This window comes from Aegilops tauschii, chromosome 5, assembly GCF_002575655.3.
Source record: "Aegilops tauschii subsp. strangulata cultivar AL8/78 chromosome 5, Aet v6.0, whole genome shotgun sequence".
NCBI classification, from domain to species: Eukaryota; Viridiplantae; Streptophyta; class Magnoliopsida; order Poales; family Poaceae; genus Aegilops; species Aegilops tauschii.
In genome coordinates, this window is record NC_053039.3 from 214866268 (window position 1) to 214891750 (window position 25483).

A 25483-nucleotide genomic window follows, 5' to 3' on the forward strand; every position below is an offset into this window, starting at 1 on the left:
TCTATCGCCGTCATCATCATCAACCATCCTCCATCACCAATTTCATGATGCTCACCGCCGTGCGTGAGTAATTCCATCGTAGGCTTGCTGGATGGTGATGGGTTGGATGAGATTTATCATGTAATCGAGTTAGTTTTGCTTGGGTTTGATCCCTAGTATCGATTATGTTCTGAGATTGATGTTGCTATGACTTTTCTATGCTTAATGCTTGTCACTAGGGCCCGAGTGCCATGATTTCATATCTGAACCTATTATGTTTTCATGAATATATGTGAGTTCTTGATCCTATTCTGCAAGTCAATAGTCACCTACTATGTGTTATGATCCGGTAACCCCGAAGTGAAAATAATCGGGACCACTCCCGGTGATGATCGTAGTTTGAGGAGTTCATGTATTCACTAAGTGTTAATGCTTTGGTCCAGTACTCTATTAAAAGGAGGCATTAATGTCCCTTAGTTTCCAATAGGACCCCGCTGCCACGGGAGGATAGGACAAAAGATGTCATGCAAGTTCTTTTCCATAAGCACGTATGACTATATTCGAAATACATGCCTACATTACATTGATGAACTGGAGCTAGTTCTGTGTCACCCTATGTTATAACTGTTGCATGAGGAATCACATCCGACATAATTATCCATCACTGATCCAATGCCTACGAGCTTTTCACATATTGATCTTTGCTTAGTTACTTTACTGTTGCCACTGTTACAATTACTACAAAACTGCTACTGTTACTTTTGCCATTGTTACCGTTACTTCCATATTACTTTGCTACTAAATACTTTGCTGCAGATATTAAGTTTTCCAGGTGTGGTTGAATTGACAACTCAACTGCTAATACTTGAGAATATTCTTTGGCTCCCTTGTGTCGAATCAATAAATTTGGGTTGAATACTCTACCCTCGAAAACTGTTGCGATCCCCTATACTTGTGGGTTATCACCGGGTATCACACACATCTTTTTAGCCGAATCGTTTGTGTTCACCTCGATCATCGCAAACAGTTCATCGGAGCGAACTGTATGTCGTATATCGCACACCATTGATATGGCTGCCCGTTTCAGTTGTTCTATCTAATCGCAAACAGTTCGTATGGATCAACCGTATGCCCAGCATCGCACACGCAACTAAAATCCAAACCAAGTTTGATGTCCCCGCCATCGCAAATGTTTTGCACCTTTTTTTACGGTTATTTTACACCACAGTTTGTGATTATTGCATCGCACACTGTTTCGTCGAAGGGTCTCTAATCGTAGTGTCATGTTAGCAGCATCCTACAGTAGTGTGTAAATAAGATAAACATCACATGCAATCAAAATATGTGACATGATATGGCCATCATCATCTTGTGCTTTTGATCTCCATCTCCAAAGCATCGTCACGATCTCCATCATCACCGGCTTGACACCTTGATCTCCATCGTAGCGTCGTGGTCGTCTCACCAACTATTGCTTCCACAATTATCGCTAACGCATGGAGATAAAGTAAAGCAATTACATGGCGTTTGCAATTCATACAATAAAGAGACAACCATAAGGCTCCTGCCGGTTGCCGATAACTTACAAAACATGATCATCTCATACAATAACATGATCATCACCATATCACATCACAACATGCCCTGCAAAAACAAGTTAGACGTCCTCTACTTTGTTGTTGCAAGTTTTACGTGCCTGCTACGGGCTTCTAGCAAGAACCGTTCTTAACTACGCATAAAACCACAACGGTGTTTCGTCAAGTTTGATGTTTTAACCTTCTTCAAGGACCGGCCGCAGTCAAATTCAATTCAACTAAAGTAGGAGAAACAGACACCCGCCAGCCACCTTTATGCAAAACTAGTTGCATGTCAGTCGGTGGAACAGGTCTCATGTGCGTGAACATGTAAGGTTGGTCCGGGCCGCTTCATCCCACAATACCGCCGAATCAAAATAAGACATTGGTGGTAAGCAGTATGACTATCACCGCCCACAACTCTTTGTGTTCTACCTGTGCATATCATCTACGCATAGACCTGGCTCATGATGCCACTGTTGGGAAACGTTGCATGGAAAACAAAAAATTTCTACGCACACGCAAGATCTATCAAGGAGATGCATAGCAATGAGAGGGGAGAGTGTGTCTACGTACCCTCGTAGACCATAAGCGGAAGCATTTGACAACAAGGTTGATGTAGTCGAACTTTCTTCGCGATCCAACCGATCAAGTACCGAACGTACGGCACCTCCGAGTTCTGCACACGTTCAGCTCGGTGACTTCCTCGCCTTCTTGATCCACCAAGACGGGCAAAGTAGTAGATGAGTTCCGGCAGCACGTCCGCATGGTTACAGTGATGGTGAAGTTATCTCCACACGGCTTCGCTTAAGCACTACGAAAATATGACCGAGGGACGAACTAGAGGGAGGGGGCGCCGCACACGGCTAGGGAATCGTGGTGTGTGTTGCCCCTCTCCTTCCTCTCATATATATAGGTGGAGGGGGGAGGCAGCCCCTAGGGCGCCCCAAGTGGCCGGCGGCTGCCCTGGCCGAATCCCCCTTTTTCATATTTGTGTATGGGGGGAGGAAAGGGGGGTTGGCTGCCTTTGGGGCGCCTTCCCCTTCCTTCCCTCCCTCTTTGGTACGTGGGCAAGGGGTGGAAGGGGCGCACCAGCCCCTTGTGGGCTGGTGTGCTTCTCCCCCTTTGGCCCATAAGGCCCATACACTTGCCGGGGGTGTCCGGAACCCCTTCCGGTGCCCCGATGACTACCCGGTGTACTCTGAAACTCTTCCGGTGTCTAAATATCATCGTTCTATATATCAATATTCACCTCTCGACCATTTCGAGACTCCTCGTCATGTCCGTGATCTCATCTGGGACTCCGAACAACATTCAGTCACCAAATCATATAACTCATATAGCACTATATTGTCAATGAACGTTAAGCGTGCGGACCCTACGGGTTCGAGAACTACGTAGACATGACCGAGAAACCTCTCCGGTCAATAACCAATAGCGGAACCTGGATGCCCATATTGGTTCCTACATATTCTACTAAGATCTTTATCGGTCGAACCATTATGCCAACATACGTAATTCCCTTTGTCCATCGGTATGTTACTTGCCCGAGATTCAATCGTCGGTATCTCTATACCTAGTTCAATCTCGTTACCGACAAGTCTCTTTACTCGTTCCGTAATACATCACCTAGTAACTAACTCCTTAGTCATTTGCTTGCAAGCTTATGATGTGTATTACCGAGAGGGCCCAGAGATACCTCTCCGATACTCGGAGTGACAAATCCTAATCTTGATCTATGCCAACTCAACAAACACCTTTGGAGATACCTGTAGAGCATCTTTATGATTACCCAGTTATGCTGTGACGCTTGATAGCACACAAGGTATTCCTCCGGTATCCGGGAGTTGCATAATTTCATAGTCGAAGGAATATGTATTTGACATGAAGAAAGCAATAGCAATAAACTGAACGATCATTATGCTAAGCTAACGGGTGGGTCTTGTCCATCACATCATTCTCCTAATGATGTGATCCTGTTATCAAATGACAACACATGTCTATGGTTAGGAAACCTTAAACATCTTTGATCAACGAGCTAGTCTAGTGGAGGCATACTAGGGACACGGTATTTGTTTATGTATTCACACATGTATTTAAGTTTCCGATCAATACAATTCTAGCATGAATAATAAACCTTTATCATGAATAAGGAAATATAAAATAACAACTTTATTATTGCCTCTAGGGCATATTTCCTTCACCCTTCGCCATCAGCTTCTATGGTTTTGTACCAGGAAGGCCGGTGCATCCTCTCAAGCTCTAGAGGTTGTCTTCTGAAAGGAGGAAAACTTCAGATCAAAGACAATCTGCGTTGAGGTTGCACCGTTCCGCATGGGCTACAACGCTACCCTCAGTAGACCGGCCTACGCTAAGTTCATGACGCTGCCCTCCTACACATATCTCTAGCTCAAGATGCCATGGCCACACGACGGGATCAACATCCACGACAGCGCCGAAAGGGCATTAGAGGCGAAGGTCGCAAATGTCAAAGCCAAAGTCACCCTAGCTTCCGCAGAGCTCGAGTGAATCAAGAAATCCATTGACCCAACCACTGCAACGCTACCCCACAAGCCCAGGCCATGGCCGCCTTTCCAGCCGCCAAAAGAAGCAAAGAAGCTCCAAATACACCCCGAGGACCCGACGAAAACCGTGATCATCAGCGGCGACCATGGCGAAGAACAAGAGGCCGCGCTCCTAAAGTTCCTCAGAGACAACTGGACATCTCGCCCGGAGGCCTACAAACATGCCGGGGGTCCCAGCAAAAATCGCGCATCATAGCCTAGACGTCAGAAAAGACGCCAGGCCCGTCAAGCAAGCCCTAATGTCAAAATCAAGGCACAAAAACTTTATGCATAGTTGAATGCTCTTTTTAAGTACAAATAAGTGGTACATATCATTTAAAAAAAAAACATACCCCAAGGAAAGAAAAAAGAACGTTAGGTCTGAACTGTAAGAACATGCTCATAAATATGAATTGTCAAGGGCAAGATGAAATGCAAGAACAAGCATTGATGAGTAATGATATATTGAAAAATTCCTTTCTCTGTTGTTGTTAGCCTTTGTCTTTCGAATATACATCGAGGCACTCAGGTTGTACTCATATCTACAACCCAATCTCGTAGCTCTTTTCTCTTTACAACCTACAGACAGATCGAACAAATGGAGATTGCTATATGGTGGACTACTACAGATTACTAACTTTACAAAATCCCTCACATCCTCTCAATTTCTGATCCTATGGAATTCATTGTCATTAGGCACCTTTTGACCATTATATCCAGAATCGAACGGTTTGAGGCATGCCAGAGGGTTTCAGAATCTCCTGAGAAGCACCAAATGCTTTATTTCACTCCAGTTTTCATCATGACCATCAAATCCTGATCATGCAGTCAATGATGTCGTGCCTTTGGTGCCTTTGTTGCACAAAGGCAGAGGATATGCATCCCTCAGTTATGTATGCTAAAGCCTAGATCATATTCCATCTTGTTGGCACATGCAATCAGGCATTGGGAAGGTGTATATGGAATCATTAGGTTTCCTGAATGCGATGCCCCTTATGTCACTATGGTGCAGTATTTCCAGCATGTGGTGCTTGAATCGACTCCATCTGCAGTTCAAAGAAACAATTTGAGTTTCATATACCACTATATCCATTTACACGTTAAGCAAAGATGGGCAAATATTCAGAGCATGTATGTGAAGGTCAACTCGGAGATGTATTTCAATTTGTTAACATGGCTAATGCGTTCTGAAAAGTAGGCAATAGCTACAGTCTTGGATGGTTAAGGAATAACAAGGGCAGCAAACTGCTTCAGCAGTTTGATTTGGTGAAAGATTCCAGCATATACTCAAAAACTGAAACTGATTCGGTGTGATTTGTAATACTTTGTTGACGATATAATGGCAGCTCAAACTGACCTGATATTTGGGTCGTCAAAAGATAAGACCAGCTTCCGTTTGTCGGGTTTTATTGTCTTTGCATTCCCTCCTAACAGGTAACGCCTGTGTCCCATCAAAAAGTGAGGGAAGTTTCCCCCTTGAGTCGTCACAAACACTTCGCTCTGAACACAGACGGTGTAATCTAATGCTGCTAACCGAGAAGAGTACCCCTACAGAGAATAGGTTGGTGAGTAACGGTATGAAGAATTCAATGTGAATTGATGAATAGTTCAATGCATGCATATTCATCTGACATTCAGAACGACATCCAGCTAGGCTGATGGGCTGGCTGGCGGAAACAATACCTCAAACTTAGCAAGCTCTTCAGACAATGCAAGAGTGTCCTTGGTCTGTAAAAGAGGGAACATCTGGCGAAGGGGAGCCATGTATTTTGCAGCATTGTATATTTTACCAGAGGCAACGTAGAGGAAGGTTGTATTGTCAAACCCCATGCCTCGCAGCATCATGCCAACCTGCTCAAATTCAGTCAGTTAACATATTAGCTCTAGTGAGTATATTTTTACATATTTGAAAGCTTCTAAATTTGTTCTGAATGTTACTAAAGAGACGCAACTGATGGCACTGAACTTAAAAGGTTATTATTATTGACCTGAAGCATCACAAACTAAGCAACAAACATCAATCCTAGTATAACAGGCCTATTGTGATGTTAATTAATGTCCTGAAATACGAATGCATCATTGGGTGTACGTATATCCACACAAGTGCTTTAACCAGTGAAAAAAATCCTAACCTCTAGAGGAGTAAGTGGGCATTTCCCATCCCTTCTGTTTGCCTCGGGATTGATAACTCGACCAGGTCGGTGAAACTTCCCTCTCCAGCTCCTTTCACGGGCATTTTCCATTTCAATTTTCTCCTTCCGGCCACCATCATATGTACAGCATGAAAAGGCTACCATATCCTAAACAGTGTGTGCAAATTTTAGTATGACAGAAGAACTATGTAATAGTTAACTCACAAGAGAGAGTATAGTGAGACCTCTTCGAAACGGAGATGCACCGAGACATATTTCCCACCAGCCAAAGAACTCTTTTTCATCATTCGAACAACCATATCGTCTGCAAGAACCCTTATTGGTTCGGCAAACCGCAGAGCCTCGTAGTTTACCAAACACCTCAAGGCCTGGATATTCGATGGAACTGACTGAGCCAATCTATTCGAGAATGGGGCGATGCGCACAACCCTGCATAGAATAGATATATAATGAAACCCATTCTCAAACAAGGCCTCTCCTATTATTTCTGAGGTGGTGAGCGTTTACCATACCCTAACTCCATTAATTTCGGAAGCACCTTCTGAACATAATGATCTGGGGATGAGTAGGCTTTAGTTCGCATATTTGGTATGCTGCTTATATTATGATTGAAACGCAGCAGAACATCTTTTGGGAGTTCCTTCACAACTCTTACATGTTGCCTGAGTGTCCCGATAAAACGATCTTCATCAAAAATATCACTAAATTTGCTGAGAAACAAAACATCAGGAAGAACCAATACATATTAGAACAAGAAGTAGAATTTCAAAAAATATTCACGGGTTTATAACTAACAGAAGTGAACTTTAGAAGTCAAACAAACTGCTCCAGACACTAAAACAATGAGCAAGAGACAACTGCTCCAGACAGGCATCCATCATATAAAAATGCAATTATCTAATGTTAAGAAACAAAGCAGTGAGCAAACAAAATAGCCTTAGTTACCTAGGATCACGCCAAACGTTATTCAAATGAAATATTGGGATCACAAGAGTTGCATTAAGCAAGCTGGCCACAGCAACTGCATCGCAGATCTGTATTGAGAAAAAAAAATGGAACTGCACTGTCAATAATTATTACTCAGCATAGTGTGAAGGTTCTAAGGACTTTACAAAATGAGACATCCACGTCACAGCAAATGGTAGAGACCAGAGTCTAATTCTCAAGCTCTCAGGTCAGAAGAAATATATATCTCAACAGAAGATCTGATGGCATGTGACCAAAAAGATGAAAGCAAATATCGGTGATCTTTGGATGAATAATACACCTATGTATGTACAAAGATAGTACTAATGCCTTTCCAGCACAAAGTTATTGATGAAAGCCATCTCAATCAAGTGATAGTACATGACTTCAAGTTACATAGTGGTGTCAATGGATTCATACGGCACTGGACTTTTGTATAGGTACTAGCAGTGGTATTGCTTGCTTGCTGTATCTAACGTGGTCCAGGAACTTACAGAAAGACGCTGTTGATTCAGACCACCATTTGCTTCAACTATGAGATACCCATTTGAAGTCGGCAAATCTGTAAAGAGCCCAAAAACGATCCAGCCAGTCAGGTATTTAGCTTAACCTCCACTTTCAAGTGGGAACAATTAGTTTATTGAAAAATAACAAAAGGTATGAAAGCGGAACCTGATGGAATCAGCCTCCTCTTGACGCATGGCATCCATAGCTCTCCAGAATTTGGATAACGTGATGTCATTAACTGCACCATAAATATTTTTATATGATTATTGATAAGAGCAGTTAGGTTCGATGGACAAAAGTGAATGTGCTGGAAGTTCTTAGGACTGATTTAAGAAGTTGGTTCCTCCTTGCGAACATATTTGATACTCCCAACCTGAACTGAACAATACTAGACTCTGGAGTGTTTTGGAGCAATATTACTAGAGTGATTTAACTCTGAGATGTTAAGTTCAGAGTATTTTGGAGCAATACTAACTGATTTAACTCTGAACTGAACAGCTCATTTACACTGACTGCATTCACAGCCTGCCCAAAATTCTAGTTAATCTTCCATCGGAATCGTAAGGAGTTACGGATATTTACTTCTAGACATTACCTTCCTTGTTTGGCATAGCAGAGATATACTAGTAGTACACAGGAGTACATCCAAGATCACGAGTGTAGCCGTACACAACGGAAATGCAGAGGCACATGACCTCGCTCACGGGAAGGGGAAAACTAGGAATCGAGAACTAAGACTTTTTGCGCAAATCACTCACACACCAAGAATACCAGCTCACGATGCAATAATGTATTGGGCGTCGTTCCCGTGATAAATCAGAGCAAAAGCACCAAAAGGGTTCCCAAATTCTCCCCGAATATTTCGCCTAATGCGTTCACTGCATTGTGAAACCTGAAGAAGTAGAAGGATCGAACCGAAGAAGCAGGCAACAAGCACGCGAGAACCCCAAATCTCCCCAGGGAGAACGGTAACTGCAAGAACAAAGACCACCCACCATGCTGCGACGCCATGGAGAGGAGGTAGAGACGGAAGCGGAGGTGGCGGTCGAAGCGGACGCGGCGTCGTCGCGTATGTCCGGCCATAGCCGCTTAAACACGATGTGGCTGCGGTAAACCGATCCCGGCGGCGGTGGGGACGGGGCGGGCGCGCGCCGCCGCCGTAACGATGCCACCGTCACGCCCGCGTGGCCGTCGCCGTCGACAGAACCTCCGCCCCCTAAGACGAACATGAGCAGCCCCGCCGCGTATGCCAGCGCGAGGAGGAGGAGGACCACGGCGGCGCGACGCCTCCCTCCGCCAACGCGCCCCGCCTGGTGGCGCCGCGCGGCCTTGGCGGCACCGCAGCCGCCGCGTGCCGACGGGGCGACGGACATCGCTCGCTCCCTCAGTGGCGGGGCTCTCGCGGGATCATGCGAGCTCTGCTCAGCTCGGCGATGGAGCGCGTGGCCTCGTTGGGGGCGCCGAGGTTTAGCGCGGAGGGCACCGGAGGAGGAGACCTGTAGTGGAATCGTGTTGGCAACCGCCGGTGCGCGAATGGTCTTCTCCTATTGGTGGAGGTGGATGCTCGCCGACTTATTGACTGTTGACGTCTATGTGTCTTGATTGTTTGTGGCATAAGCGAAATTCCGGCTATTAAACAGATCTCAATGCAAACAAATATACACCATTCTATGTCTTGTCAAGAAGCTTAAAAATTCTACTTCAGTTTCAAAAGGAAAATCTATGAGAGATAGTACGAGTAGTACTCCCTCGGTAAAGAAATATAAGAGCTTTTAGATCACGTGATCTAAATGCTTTTATATTTCCTTACCGAAGGAGAAGTTTGCAAACTACTATCTACTCACTCCGTTCCTAAATATAGGTTTTTTTAGGGATTCCAACAGATGACTACATACAAAATAAAATGAGTGAATCTACACTCTAAAATATGTCTATATACACTCGTATGTGATAGTTCATTTAAAATCTCTAAAAAGACTTATATTTTGAAACAGAGGGAGTACAATAGATCAAATTCAAGAAGCGGCAAACACTATAAAATCGGTAAGCAACGAATTAATAGATCGATAATAAAGATCAGTATTTATGCTAAAAGTACATTTCTCCCTGCTACGGGTTTAAATGGGTGGCTTTTATTGAGTTATAGATTTACCTTTCTTTGGACCATTTCTTATTGAAAAACATTCTAAATCAGCTCGCTCATCTACGCATCACGTATCCCTTGGAAATCAGGTGAGGGAAGCTGCAGTCTGACTTATCCTAATTTGGTCCACGCATTTTTCATGCCCGACACCGCATCTCCTTCCTCACTAACGGATCTTCCCTCTATCTCTCCTTCCATAACAAATAGCGGTCGCTATGGCCTTCCTCACGTCCATCCCCGAGCTTCCCTCAACCGGTGTCAGACATTCGACGAGGTCCTTCACCGTGTCGGCTCCTCCGGCATGCCCCTCGCCTCTTATCTTCATTCTTTTCTCACCATGAGCATGCACATCTCAGCTGTTGCGCGCCCAGCTCCTCCCAGATTTCGCGACCAGGTCGTTGTCGAGAGAAGTTAAATCATGTATCGGCATGTCTTCCTTCGCTGCCAAAACGGGGCCCCAAAAAGCCCGATACACCCCACAAACACCAGAAGGCTCGCCACCGCGTCAGGAGGAGGAATGTTGCCATATCGCATGTCGGAAGAAGGAAGGACTCTACGAATAAGGAAGAAAAGACAAACCAATTTAAGGATCGGATCCACGCTCTACACACCTATGCACCAACATGGAGGCCTTCCATAAGCTGTTCTTAATAAGGGGCATCGGGAGCATCGTTGAGGAGGAGCATCTCCCACACTATTGTAGTCTATACCACCTAGAAAGGATCTCTGAAGATTATCACCTGAACCTCCGCCATCTCATCGAGATACCTGGCTCGTCCAGATCCTCCTCGACATTGTAATCATTTGTATTCTCAACATATATCAGAGAAAAAAAAGCAAGGCAGAAAGTAGGGCTTATACCCACATCGGGGGCCTGAACCTTGGTATATCATGTGTTCATGTGATCTGCTTCCAAGACCCCATAGTCTCCTGACGTGACATCCCTCAATTAGAAATTCCATGTACACCCCCTAGTACCGCTATTAGGATCAAGGAAACATTCCTCGGCAGTCGTTGTCGTAGTGCTCCTCTGCCACGGGACGCGGACCATGCTCTGCGGCCGCGGTATCCGCATGCTACGACGACGGCAACCGGGAGCTGCAGTAGCATACCACACATTGCGAACACATCAGTCGTGTGCTGGAACCAGCAAGGTGAGGTGCCGGAACTTGCAGGTGTAATGCTAGAACCATTGGCGGAGGATGCAACGCGGTGCTGCGACCTGCGAAGCACGTTGTTGGGGATTGGCGAGGCGCCTTCCTGAGATCAACGAGGTGCGGTGCTTCTACCGGCTACGCACATTGTTAGGACCCGTGAGGCAATATACTGCGACCAGGGACGTGCACTCCTAGGACCAGTGAGGCGAGTTGCTGCAACTAGGCAACGAGAAGGCTGCGCAGGAGCCGGCGCCAGCGGGGCGCGATGCTACCACCAACGAGGAGTGGTGATGCGGCCGGTGATGGTGGCACTATGAAGGTTACAACCGAGGCAACGATTAAAAGCTGCTACCGATGAACGGCTCTGCTACGACTGATGACCAGGAAAGTTGTGACTAGCGATGATGACGAGGCAGAGAGCATCGACGGTGAGGCAAGCGGGCGACGGCGACTGATGAGCAGGCTGGCATCTAGGAGGGAAAGCATGTTGCGTAACGCGGTAGGCCATCACAGACTATCCCCCCCTGTTGTATTTAGGGAGGGTGTGGAGTTGGATCAAGCGGACACCCTGGAGAGATCAGATGGCGCTCGCGTATGAGCGAGGTGTGACCTATCTCGCTTAGATCGACCGACTGACGTAGAGTACCCACCATTGTTTTGTTAAACACTTCATCTTATCCCCGTTTTACTTCTATGTATTGCTATGAAATGATAATGGGATGTAAACTGCTAGGCGTTCCACGGCAAAGTTTTTGAGAAACCGAACGCTTAATCAAACTTACGTACTCCCTTCAATAATATGGATAGGAGGGAGTACGTTACTTCTTGAACTAAGCACTTGCTCACAGTAACCAGACTAGTAACCCTTGTCCAGAAAGAGCCAGGCTTGTTCGTCCAAACTTATTAGCCACTTGGCTCTCGGATACCGCACACCCTTATATGAATATAACATAAAAATAATACTAGGGGATTAAAAAATAATATGAAGTTTTAGGATATCAAACCTGGGTGCCTATTGTACAGTCGTGTTCAGTTTTGTGGGAATGGGTTCCCGTGGTAATCTCGGTAGAAGGTAAAAAAAATACCTATGTATAGAAAAAAACTATTTTGATGGATTGTATGTCGGACCGTATTTCCTTGACGACGGGCACCCATTCCCATGAAACTGAACATGGATTTGGTATCTCAAAATGTCAGAAATTTTTCAAAATTTCTTGATTTTTAATGCTATATTCATATTTGGGTGTGTGGCACCGGAGCTCCAATGCATTTCCCGACTAGTGAGTTTACTTTCCGTTAAAAGGCTTTGCAAAGAAACGCAACAGTCTAGATGGGTCGAGTGTTAGGAGCTTGAAGTCTAAACACATACACATGTCCTGATGCTACTGTCACAAAAGATCCACACGTTTCACGATCGCCTGGGGAATAATATTCCTCGATGACCTGCTTTGGTGTAGGTGACGGTGCAACTTTCTATTCTACGGTCACCTGCAGTCCTGAACCTGTGGTCTCAAGTGCCAAAAAAGGATCGAATCCCGTTGAGAACCTGTGCACCGTTGGAATCAGCACTTCTCCATTTTTACCTGTTTAGCAAATCAAACATGGTAAGAGCATTTCCAGCCGCGCCCTCAACACGTCCTTCTCAGACGATTTTTTTGCGCCGGCACACAAAAATCGGCCCAGTCGCGTCCTAGAAGCCCAATTTTTGCCGGCTCCAACCGAATTTGGCGCCGGCGGGCCCAAGCCGAACCCGGCGCGCTGGGGACGCTCGGGGGCGCCGGGCAAAACGGTTTTGGCGCGAAAGAGCCGCGGGCCCGCCGAGTCAGCGACACTCGCCTCGTCGTCCTCAGAACGCCTCGGTTTCCCGTGGGGGAATCAATGCCAAGGATGCCGCCGGTCAGCCTTCCATTGATTCCACACCACGGGGCGGCTCTTCATGGACGGCGCGGCGGCGCCTCATCACTACACACGCCTCCCCGGCGGCTATAAAAAGCGTCGCCCCCCCCCCCGCCGCTGGCCACAGACGCCGTGCTCTCTGCCTCTCTCTCTCTCTCTCCGCCGCCGACGAACCTCTCCTCTCTCCCAGCCCCAACCGCGACGATGTGCGAGCGTTTCCCCAGCGACGGAGCGGCGGCCAACGGCTTCGGCCGCCGCTCGCTGCAAGCGTGGGAGGCGCACCTGCTTTTCGAGGCCAACATCCCTGCGCCTCCAGACATGCGCGCTGGGCCGACAGGATGCAGGCTCAGCGCCGGAGGCGTCCCCGCTACCCCACGGCCGGACGTCGACGCGCGCCCCGACTACTTCGCCGGCGAGGTCGACCGCGTTCGGTCGTCGCTGACCGAGGAGCAGCGCGACTCCCCGCAGTACGCCGCCGACAACCACGAGGCGTGGGCGGCATACTTCCAGCGCCGTCAGGAGCAACGCCTCGCCTCCACCAACGGGGCGCCGGTGGTGGGGGGCCGGTGGAACAGCGAGGGGCGACGCCTGTGGTGGGCCGCCCCAGGCCGGACGCTCCGCGAGGTTCTCGCGTACCTCGAGGGCGGCAACAACCCGCCGCTCACATACCCGGCCGCCGCCCCGGTCCGCCGCCGCGGCGCCGGGCAATGGATGCCCATGAGGTTTGTCTCCGGCTCGTCGTCCTCGTCCCGCTCCTCTTCTCACTCCTCCGGCTCTCTGGCGGTGTTCGGCGTCAAGGTCGAGCCCGCAGCGGAGACCCTGCTCGGCCGGCATCATCATCAACGAAGGCGGCGGGCGCGCCTCGTCCTCGGCTCCTCCCCGACTCGTCAAGCTGAAGACGGAGCCGGGTCTCACCGCCGTGAAGGAGCCTGGGCTCGCTCCTGTGAAGACGGAGCCCGAGATCGCTGGCGGCGAGAAGGAGGCGCTCGAGGACGCAGCGGTCTTGAAGTGGGCGCGCGACGACTGGGCGCGGACAGAGATGGAACGCCAGCGCCGCGCCTATGAAGAGCTCGCCGCACGGCATCGGCGAGGCCACGACGAGGGAGGCGTCATCGTCCTCGACGACGACAGCGATGACGGCGCACCACCGACACCGGTCCGCCAGGGCGACGCCGGCCAGGGGTCCAGCAGGGGCGGCGTCCGCGTCAAGGAAGAGAAGGCCGGCGGCGACGACGGCGACTTCGCCGCGCTCACCGCGTTCTTCGCGCCGTAGAATGACATTAAATTTGTTTATGTAATAAAAGCTATGCTATAAAATGTCATTTTCGCCAAACTTTAGCCGAATTCCTATTTTGTATAAAAAAATGTCACCTTCTGGGGGCGACCCTGGGGCCGGCGGCTGGGGGGCCGAAAGCCCCACGCCGATTTTAGCGCCGGTACGCCCTCAGGCGGCGATTTTTAGCGCCTCCTCGGAGGCCAATGGCTGGAGATGCTCTAAGCAACAATGGTCTTTAAGGGCATCTGCAGTAAATCGGGCTCACTATCCGTCTGCGGTAGCATCCGTTGACACAGATATGGAAGTTGGCCACCCAACAGCATGCCAAAAACATATGCACGTATTTCAAATGTAAATTGAACAAACCAGACAAATTTGATGCAAACAGTACAATTTTCATGCAAACCGGACTTGACTCATGCAAAGTTCGACATACTACAACTAAAGCGGACGATATTTGACAAGTTTGACAAGTTCAACTAAAATATAAAGAAAACTACACGAGGTACCAGATGGTAACCTGTATGCATGCCCTCCTTGGCTGGCGGGACCTCCGTCGCCGTCCGTTCTGTCGCCGCCGTCGTCGAAGTCGTCGTCGTCGTGTCAGGACATCCGAGAGGGACTCGGATGTTTCACGCAGGCAGTTGTGTATATGGCTCTCGGATGTTTCACGCAGGCAGTTGTGTATATGGGCTGGCCGGACGTCCGAGATGGAGTCCGGAATGTCCGGGCCAGCTTGGATGTGATGGCTCTCTAGGCATCCGGACTGGGTGTACAGGTGGCAGCCGAATGATCCAGATAGAGTCTCGAATGATCCGGGTGATGCCTGGACGATTCGGCTATTGGGAATCATTGCATGGAAAACAAAAAAAATCCACGCACACGCAATGATCTATCCATAGAGATGCATAGCAACGAGGGGTAGAGTGTGTCTACGTACCCTCGTAGACCATAAGCGGAAGCGTTTCACACGCGGTTGATATAGTCGAACTTCTTCGCGCTTCAACCGATCAAGTACCGAACGCACGGCACCTCCGCGTTCTGCACACGTTCAGCTCGGTGACGTTCCTCGCCTTCTTGATCTAGCAAGACATCAAGGTAGTGGATGATTTCCGTTAGCACGATGGCGTGGTGCCGGTGATGGTGAAGTGATCTCCGCAGGGCTTCGCCTAAGCACTACGAAAATATGACCCAGGGTGTAAACGATGGAGGGGGCGCCGCACACGGCTATGCAATAGTCTGGTGTGTGCAAGGCGCCCCCTCCCACATATATATAGGTGGGAGGGAGGGAGGAGCAGCCATAGGAGGCGCCCAAGTAGGAGGAATCCTACTTGGAGTCCCTCCCAAGCCGCGCGCCCCTACCATATATAACCGTGGGGGAAGGAAATAAGAATCCTAATCCACACTTTCCTTGCCCTCCCCTCTTTCCTTCTCCTCCTCATAGGGCTGACCTCTATAGGGGTGCACCCGCCCCTTGTGGCTGGTGTGTTCCCTCACTTGGCCCATAAGGCCCATATCTTTGTTGGGGGTGTCCGAAACCCCTTCTGGTGACCCGATAAGCACCCGGTACCCCCCGAAACACTTCCGGTTTCCGAATACTATCGTCCTATATATCAATCTTTACCTCACAACTATTTCGAGACTCCTCGTCATGTCCGTGATCTCATCCGGGACTCCGAACAACATTCGGCCACCAAATCACATAACTCATATAATACTAAATCGTCATCGAACGTTAAGCATGCGGACCCTACGGGTTTGAGAACTATGTAGACATGACCAAGACACCTCTCCGGTCAATAACCAATAGCGGAACATGGATGCTCATAGGTGATACATCTCCAACGTATCTATAATTTTTTATTGTTTCATGCTATTATATTATCTGTTTTGGATGTTTTATATGCATTGATATGCTATTTTATATGATTTTTGGGACTAACCTATTAACCTAGAGCCCAGTGCCAGTTTCTGTTTTGTTTCTTGTTTTAGAGTTTTTGCAGAAAAGGAATACCAAACGGAGTCCAAACGGAATAAAACTTTCGCGATGATTTTTCTTGGACCAGAAGACACCCGGGAGACTTGGAGTGCAAGTCAGAAGAGCCACGAGGCGACCACAAGGGTGGAGGGTGCGCCCAGGGGGTAGGGCGCGCCCCCAACCTTGTGGGCCCCTCGTTGACCCCCTGACCTAGATCTTCCTCCTATATATACTGTTATACCCCAAAAACTTCCAGGGGAGCCACGAAACCACTATTCCACTGCTGCAACCTTCTGTACCCGTGAGATCCCATCTTGGGGCCTTTTCCGGCATCTTGCTAGAGGGGGGTTTGATCACGGAGGGCTTCTACATCAACACCATTGCCTCTCCGATGAAGCGTGAGTAGTTTACCACAGACCTACGGGTCCATAGCTAGTAGCTAGATGGCTTCTTTTCTCTCTTTGATTCTCAATACAAAGTTCTCCTCAATGTTCTTAGAGATCCATTCAATGTAATACTCTTTTGCGGTGTGTTTGTCGAGATCCGATGAATTGTAGATTTATGATCAGCTTATCTATGAATATTTTATGAATCTCCTCTGAATTCTTTTATGCATGATTTGATATCTTTGCAAGTCTCTTCGAACTATCGATTTGGTTTGGCCAACTAGATTGGTTTTTCTTGCAATGGGAGAAGTGCTTAGCTTTGGGTTCAATCTTGCGGTGTCCTTTCCCAGTGACAGCAGGGGTAGCAAGGCACATATTGTATTGTTGCCATCAAGGGTAAAAAGATGGGGTTTTCATCATATTGCTTGAGTTAATTCCTCTACATCATGTCATCTTGCTTAAGGCGTTACTCCGTTCTTTATGAACTTAATACTCTAGATGCATGCTGGATAGTGGTCAATGTGTGGAGTAATAGTAGTAGATGCGGAATCATTTCGGTCTACTTGACACGGATGTGATGCCTATATTCATGATCATTGCCTTAGATATCGTCATGACTTTGCGCTTTTCTATCAATTGCTCGGCAGTAATTTGTTCACCCACCGTAATATTTTCTATCTCGAGAGAAGCCTCTAATGAGACCTATGGCCCCCGGGTCTATTTTCCATCATATAAGTTTCCGATCTACAATTCTAGTTTCCTATTTACTTTCTTTTCCAATCTTTTACTTTCCGTTCCATAAACCAAAAATACCAAAAATATTACTTTACCGTTTATCCATATCTATCAGATCTCACTTTGCGAATAACCGTGAAGGGATTGACAACTCCTTTGTCGCGTTGGTTGCAAGTTGGTGTTTGTTTCTGCAGGTATTCGGTGGCTTGTTGTGTTGTCTCCTACTGGATTAATAACTTGGTTCTCAAAACTGAGGGAAATACTTACGCTACTTTGCTGCATCACCCTTTCCTCTTCAAGGGAAAAACCAACGCAAGCTCAAGAGGTAGCAATTGCTCCTACATATTCTACGAAGATCTTTATCGGTCAAACCGTTATGACAACATACGTTATTCCTTTTGTCTATCGGTATGTTACTTGCCTGAGATTCGATCGTCGATATCTTCATACCTAGTTCAATCTCGTTACCGACAAGTCTCTTTACTCGTTCCGTAATACATCATCCTGCAACTAACTCGTTAGTCACTTTGCTTGCAAGGCTTCTTATGATGTGCATTACCGAGAGGGCCCAGAGATACCTCTCCGATACTCGAAGTGACAAATCCGAATCTCGATCTATGCCAACTCAACGAACACCTTCGGAGATACCTGCAGAGCATCTTTATAATCACCTAGTTATGTTGTGACGTTTGATATCACGCAAGGCATTATTCTGGTATCCGGGAGTTGCATAATCTCATAGTCGAAGGAATATGTATTTGATACGAAGAAAGCAATAGCAATAAAATTAAACGGTCATTATGCTAAGCTAACGGGTGGGTCTTGTCCATCACATAATTCTCCTAATGATGTGATCCCGTTATCAAATGACAACTCATGCCCATGGTCAGGAAACCTTAACCATCTTTGATCATTATGCTAAGCTAACTCATGTCCATGGGAATCATTTTCGTCATCCCTTGCATATTATAGTTCATCACGAAGTTCTAGTAGCTTGGTGACAGTGACTAGAGAACTCTGTCAATCACTATCTTATCTGGAACATTAACTCCCACTTGATTCAAGCGATTGTAGTACTCAGACATTCTGAGCACATGCTCACTAGCTGAGCTATTCTCCTCCATCTTGTAGGCAAAGTACTTGTCAAAGATCTCGTACCTCTCAACACGGGCATGAATCTGAAATACTAATTTCAGCTCTTGGAACATCTCATATGCTCTGTGGCGTTCAAAACGCTTTTGAATTCCCGGTTCTAAGCCGTAAAGCATGGCGCACACAACTATCAAGTAGTCATCATATCGAGCTTGCCAAACTTTCATAACGTCTGCATCTGCTCCTGCAATAGGTCTGCCACCTAGCAGCGCATCAAGGACATAATTCTTCTATGCAGCAATGAGGATAATCCTCAGATCACTGACCTAGTCCGCATCATTGCTACTATCATCTTTCAACTTAGTTTTCTCTAGGAACATATCAAAAAAAGGGAGCTAAATCGCGAGCTATTGATCTACAACATAGATATGCAAAACTATCACGACTAAGTTCATGCTAAATTAAGCTCAATTAATCAAATTACTTAAGAACTCCTACTTGGATAGTGTAACATCCCAATTTTCAATTGGATGTTAATCATTAGATCATCATGTGCATCCATGATTCTTGCATTTTTTGAATTTGGTTTTATTTGGACATTTTGATCCTAGAAACCTTAAGCAACTCAAGGACCATTTGAGAGAGTTGGAGGTTCTCATAAAAAATTCCAATTTTGAATTTTCAAGATTGGTAAATTGGATCAAGGTGATTTTTATTTGAAATTAGAAAATAAATAAAATAATGAGAAGAAGATAATATGACTTCTTCAAAACAGAGGAAATAATGGAAATTTAATTTTAAATAAAAATATTTATTTTTATTCGATTTCTATTTGAAATGTTATTCGGTTAAATTAGAGAAAAATTGCATTTTAGCCCAGAAAAATGTTCATGTTGTCCCAAATATTAGGAGAGGACCGTGAAATTTATTTTTGGGATTTTACGATTTTTATTTTATTTTATTTTGGGGTTTTCCATTAAGGAGAATTTATTTTTTTTTTAAATCTTCGGACAGACTGGGCCGAAGCCCAGCCGGCCCGCAGCCGCCGCCGCCTTCCCCCGCGCGGGAGTCCCGCTCGCCGCCGCTGACCGAGTCCGGGCTGGACTCCTCTCTGCCGCCGCCTCGCCCTTGCCCCCTCCCCAAGTCGCCTCACCCCCTCCTTCAATACCCCTGCCGCCGCCCCTCACTCCCCAACCCGCAGCCACCCCGCCACCCGAGCCGAGCCGCCGCCGCTTGCGCCGCCGCTGCCTCGCGCCGCCCCGCGCTGCCGCCGCCGCCTCCCGCCACCGCCGTCGCCGCTACGCCGCCACCGCTGGAGAACGCCGCTGCCACCGCCGGAGAACGCCGCCGCCGGTTTTCATCAACTGAACCGGTATAAACCGAGAAAACCCGCCGGTTTTTTTACTCCCTCCGTTCCTTGATATAGGGTGTATAGTTTTTTTGTGAAAAAGTTCATATTATAAGGTGTATTCCTTTAGTTGACACTTTTATCCCTCCATAAGCTACAGCCCACGCATGACCTTCCTAGAGAAAAGATGGCAAATCCCCCTCCGTGATAGAGAGGATCGTGATTTTCCTATTTTTCTCTCTAGTCTCACGTGTTTGCACCAGGGGCTTTTACGTCCAAAACCAACGAAATCTCCCTCCCAGCCCGTGCATTAATATTCGTGCATGAAAACTCTACACCCTATATCAAGGAACGGAGGGAGTATTATTTTTTCGGTTTTAGGTTAGATTAGTTTTTTTATTTTACTAGGTTAATTAGCAAACGTCCACCCGATTTTCTCTGTTAACGAACGAATTCGTTCGTTAGTCTCTGTTAGCGGACGTTCGTCCGATAGATTTTTCTTTCTCTGTTTTTTCGGCCAGGGACCTATCCGCAAATAGTTTTCTTACAGATTAGTCCCTAATCTTCAAACCCTCACTATTTTTTGCTCGTTTATCCAAATCCAGTGAAACCAACGCCAAAATCTTCATATTGATCCCCTCTGTTCAGATAAACAACTTGAACATGATTTTGAAAATTTAAAATTTGGTTTCAAGCAGATTTGTTTTCGAACTTCTTTTGATCATAGTTTGAGTTTCGTAACTTCGATTCGATTGATTCTTTTTGTAAACTGAAGCTCTTCACTTGTACTTTCTGTTTAGATCTTTTATTTCGGTTTTATCCTTCCATCTTATGCTTGATTGCTTATGTATGCTGTTGTTTGTTCACAATAGAGTTTCCGAAGTGCGAGGCTTGCTACTACGAATCTCTAGGGTTTTCCGATCGTCGACAAGGCAAGTAGCACTTTGATCATATCCCTTTAGTACCCAGTTTTTATGCATTAGTTATAACCCTCAAACATTGCATGAGTAGGTTTTGTTAACATGTGGGTGTTTGGGAAGTAGTTGATGAGGTAGGAACCTATTGTCTTATATTCAAACCCCGGGAGTTACTACGTTGTGATTGCATTACTTTGCTATGCTCGTAGACGTGGATTGGTCTGTGATATTCATGCAAGATGTGAGAGATTTCATATTAATGGAAAACTTAAGGTGGCTACTTAAATACACATCTGGGTGGATTGGTTGTGGGCACCTGGAGCAATCCAGTGTTGTCCTAGGATATCCCGGAGTACCCGTGTGATCATCCTACGATTTGCCACCCAAGCTCAAAGGGATCATAAGATTATTCATGCTAGAAACTTCTGTGTGCAGCCACAAGCCATTATGGGCTCTGGCATAGTTGAGTATGTTGTGTGACCTCTTTGAGTGGTAGGCTAGTAGATGTAGGGGAAGTAGGTGGTACTGTCTACCCAGAGTAAAGAGTTAATGCTTCAAAAAGACTATGTCTCGATCATCCATTTCTCAAACATCATGTAGTGCGAGAAATACTATGGAGGAGATCGAGTCTTGTGGGGAAAAGTGCGCAAACCTCTGCAGAGTGTACAAACTAATCATGGTTAGCCGTGTCCCCAGTTATGGACATCTTGAGTATCTGGTACTTGAATTATTGATTTGATCTCATCATTCTACTTAATGAATTTGTTGGGTTATAATTATTACTTTGGGATTGAGTTGGAGGAACCTTCTCAATAATTACATAACTTTGTAGTTAAATAAAATATATTCCTTTGTTGTAGGGAAAAATTAGCTTTATGCAAATGATAACCTTAGAGCCTCCACCAGCCATATATGCATGTAGTGATAGCTGTTATTTGTTCTTTGCTCTATAGTGTTATCTTGCCAGCATATTCCATGTGCTGACCTACACGGCTGCAACGTATTATGTTGTAGAATTTTCAGATGAAGAGTAAAGTGCACTAGGTCGTTGTCATGCACTCAGTATTGCCATGGAGTTGGATGGACTCGTTTACCTTCGATGCTTCCGTAGTTATCTTATTTAGATGGCCTTCAGCCATATTATTGTAATAAGTACTCTTTATGAGACACTCGATGTAATAAGTGTGTGATTGAACTCTGTTATAAATCCTCGAGTACTGTGTGTGTCAGCAATACCGATCTAGGGATGACACTTAAGCACAGAGACTTGACCGTCTGAGGTCTGGTCGCTACAAGATGGTATCAGAGCACACGCTGACTGTAGGACGCGACCACTAGGATAAGCCATAGGATACTCTTCTCTACTCATTTCTGAATCTTCTCCATTTCTACTCTATAGATGGCGGACTCAAGGAACAAGTTCACTCAACCGGATGACGACACCCCTTTCGGACGACACTTGAAGGAAGTCACTAGGTACCTGAGCATCGGCATACCAAGCTTCACCGGAACCTACGCCGCCACTTTACCAGAAGAGGAGCGTTGGATGATTCGAGTTCATGTTCCAGGAAGGACATTCATGCCAGTTACTGAGCCCATCGAGTTTTCCTTTGATGCAGCAACCTGGAGTCTAGGAAAGAGCATGGCCGCCCACATCGCCATTGGACGCATAGACGAGGTGTACAACAAGGATCTTAAGGACACCATCTACCAGATATGTGGACGCCGAGATGAGCAATGGGAGATGATTTGCACCAGGAAGGATAAATCTATTGCAGCCTACATACAGGAGTTGAATCATCACATTCGTCGACAGGAGAACCAGATGTGTGCCAACATGATAGACATGAAGAAGGTGATGACCCGGAACATGGAGCTGGAGGAAGAACTCAAGTCTACGCATGATGGATATGAAGAAGAAATTGCTATACTACTAGAGAAGAATGAAGACCTAAAGAAGAAGATAGGAATATTCATGGGGGATCCCGAACCTAAAGAAGACATCCGTTCTGAAGACTACATCATAACAGACGACACAGACTCCGACCCCGACAGCGATGATGAAGACAGTGATGATTATGAAGACGAAGCTGGAGCAGATATCATGGAGTCTTCCACCGATCAAAATTTCTAGTCGACCACCATATTACCATTAGTATTCTTCCATGTATATAGAAATAGTCCGCGAGATTTTGTAACGGTAGTTTAGTTCGATTGTATGATCTTGTTTGAATTGAGTGGTGTGAAATGAATGTGTTTGTCTCATGTGCATATGGGTAGTGATCTCCCTTTAGACCTTATTCTATTCTGTTCTCACCATTCTAAACCTATCAGATGCCTCCGAGACGTGACCCCGGATTTGTCTTCCCACCGGAGCTCACTCAGTTGATCCAACAGCAGAATGCCTTGATGCAGTTGCTAGTCCAGAACCAAGGCAACAACAACAACAACAACAACAACAACAACAACCCACCGCCACTACCTCCAGTGGACAGCTTAGCTTGTTTTCTAAGGTTGAATCCGCCGGTGTTCTCCAGTAGCACCGAGCCAATCGTTAAAGATGACTGGCTCCGCAAGATTGGAAGGGAGCTGACCACCGCGGATTGCACAGATGCTGAGAAGGTGCGTTTTACCGCACACCAACTGGATGGACCCGCAACCTCATGGTGGGAGAATTACACGGTCACTTCCCCCGTGGCCAATGTCACATGGGATCAGTTTCAGCAAGCTTTTCGCACTGCACATGTCTCAACTGGAGCCATGAGTATGAAGAAGCGTGAGTTTCGCAACTTACGCCAAGGGAATCGTACCGTGGTGCAATACGTGGATGAGTTCAGTAAGTTAGCGCGCTACGCCCCAGATGATGTGGCCACAGATGCCGCAAAGCAGGAGAAGTTTCTGGAGGGACTGAATGATGAGCTGAGTATGCAGTTGATGGTAGCAACATTCACTAACTACCAGGAGCTAGTAGACAGGGCCCTCATGATTGAAAGCAAGCAGCAGCAGATAGAGAGCTGCAAATGGAAGTATGGACAAGGGAAGTACAACTCTGGAGCTCAGCAGAAGCCTCGCTATACCCCGTACTCGGGAGGACACACTCATACCCATGGGGGACATAACCATGGAGGCCATTCCCACACTGGAGGAAGTTCACACAACCACAGTGGCCCTAAGAATGGCAATGGGAGTGGAGGAAACAACAATCAGAACCGTCCCAACCCCGCTACACCAGCTAAGAAGGACTTGAGTCACATTACTTGTTTCAAATGCGGGAAGACTGGACACTACGCCACCGAGTGCCCTGAAGCAAAGAACGGAAATGGAAACGGAAGCTCAGGGAAGAAGCCAAACCCCTTTACCAGAGGTCAGGTGAACCATATCAACGTGGAGGAAGTTGAAGAGCAGCCTGATGCAATTATTGATAAGTTTTTGATTAAGTCATTTACAGCTCTTGTTCTTTTTGACACTGGTGCATAACATTCATACATATCAAGGGGATTTGTGGATAAGTTTAAGCTGGAAACCTTAGCCCTTAGGTCACCCATGTTAGTAAGCTCACCAGGAGCGGAATATATGGCTAGTCGATGGTGTTGTCAGTTGCTATTGACCATAGGCAAGCACGTTTTCCCCTCAGACCTCATTATTTTGGAGTCACAAGGATTGGACATAATACTAGGCATGGATTGGTTATCGAAGTATGGAGGAAACATCGATTGCGCTAGTAAGTCAATACTCCTCACCACACCAGAAGGAAAAAGAATCAAGTATGTATCTAGGCATGCGCCAAGGAGGACCAAGTAAATTCACTCTCGGGAGTTGTTCAGGAGTAAGTGTCAGTTGTGAAGGATTATCCCGATGTGTTCCCAGAGGAATTACCAGGCATGCCACCAGATCGAGATATAGAATTTTTGATAGAGCTATTACCAGGCACCAGACCAATATCGAAGAGACCGTATCTGATGCCCGCAAATGATCTGGAGGAAATTAAGAAGCAGATTAAGGAGTTATTGGAGAAAGGTTATATTCGACCAAGTTCATCACCGTGGGGAGCCCTAATGCTCTTAGTTGAGAAGAAGGATGGATCTTTGAGAATGGTTGTTGATTATCGTGCATTGAATGAAGTGACGATCAAGAACAAGTACCCACTACCGATGATCAACGATTTGTTTGACCAGCTGCAGGGAGCTAAAGTATTCTCCAAGATCGACCTCCGATCAGGATACCACCAGCTGAAGATCCGAGAACAAGATATACCCAAGACAGCTTTTACCACAAGGTATGGGCTATATGAGTACACAGTCATGTCTTTTGGATTGACTAACACCCCTGCCTATTTTATGAGTATGATGAATAAGGTGTTCATGGAGTTCTTGGATAAGTTTGGTGTGGTGTTCATCGATGATATATTGGTGTACTCGAAGAATGAAGAAGAACATAAGGAACATTTGCGCTTAGTTCTCGAGAAGCTTAGGGAACATCAGCTATATGCCAAGTTCAGCAAATGTGAGTTTTGGTTAAAAGAAGTTGGATTTCTCGGACATGTTATATCTAGAGAAGGTATAGCAGTAGACCCTACTAAGGTTCAGTCTGTCACATAGTGGTTGGCACCCACCTTAGTGGGAGAGATACGCAGTTTCCTTGGACTCGCAGGATATTACCGGAGATTCATTGAGAATTTCTCCAAGATTGCGAAGCCCATGACAGATTTATTGAAGAAGGACACCAAGTTCAAATGGACCGAAGAATGTGAGGGCAGTTTTCAGGAGTTGAAGAAACGTTTAGTTATATCCCCAGTGATAATTCTTCCGGATA

The 25483-nt window shown here is 46.4% G+C and overlaps 1 protein-coding gene across 1 annotated transcript; it reads right to left on the minus strand.

The window, feature by feature from the left end:
• Positions 1–4564: 4564 nt before the first annotated feature.
• Positions 4565–9307, minus strand: LOC109779182 (O-fucosyltransferase 9). The gene is made up of 10 exons (XM_020337793.4): positions 8739–9307; positions 7909–7981; positions 7731–7798; positions 7216–7304; positions 6783–6980; positions 6495–6699; positions 6250–6417; positions 5801–5968; positions 5475–5665; positions 4565–5163 (listed from the first exon to the last, which is right to left on the minus strand). The coding sequence occupies exons 1-10, from the start codon at positions 9114–9116 to the stop codon at positions 5028–5030; spliced, it is 1674 nt and encodes a 557-aa protein (XP_020193382.1). The 5' UTR covers positions 9117–9307; the 3' UTR covers positions 4565–5027.
• Between the last annotated feature and the right edge of the window lie 16176 nt (positions 9308–25483).

Coding starts and splice junctions, on each gene's coding strand:
- LOC109779182 (XM_020337793.4), bottom strand. CDS start 9,116: ATGTCCGTCGCCCCGTCGGCACGCGGCGGCTGCGGTGCCGCCAAGGCC. Junction 6,981..7,215: donor AACGTTTGGCGTGATCCTAG/GTAACTAAGGCT, acceptor TTTGTTTCTCAG/CAAATTTAGTGATATTTTTG. Junction 6,418..6,494: donor TGCATCTCCGTTTCGAAGAG/GTCTCACTATAC, acceptor CACACTGTTTAG/GATATGGTAGCCTTTTCATG.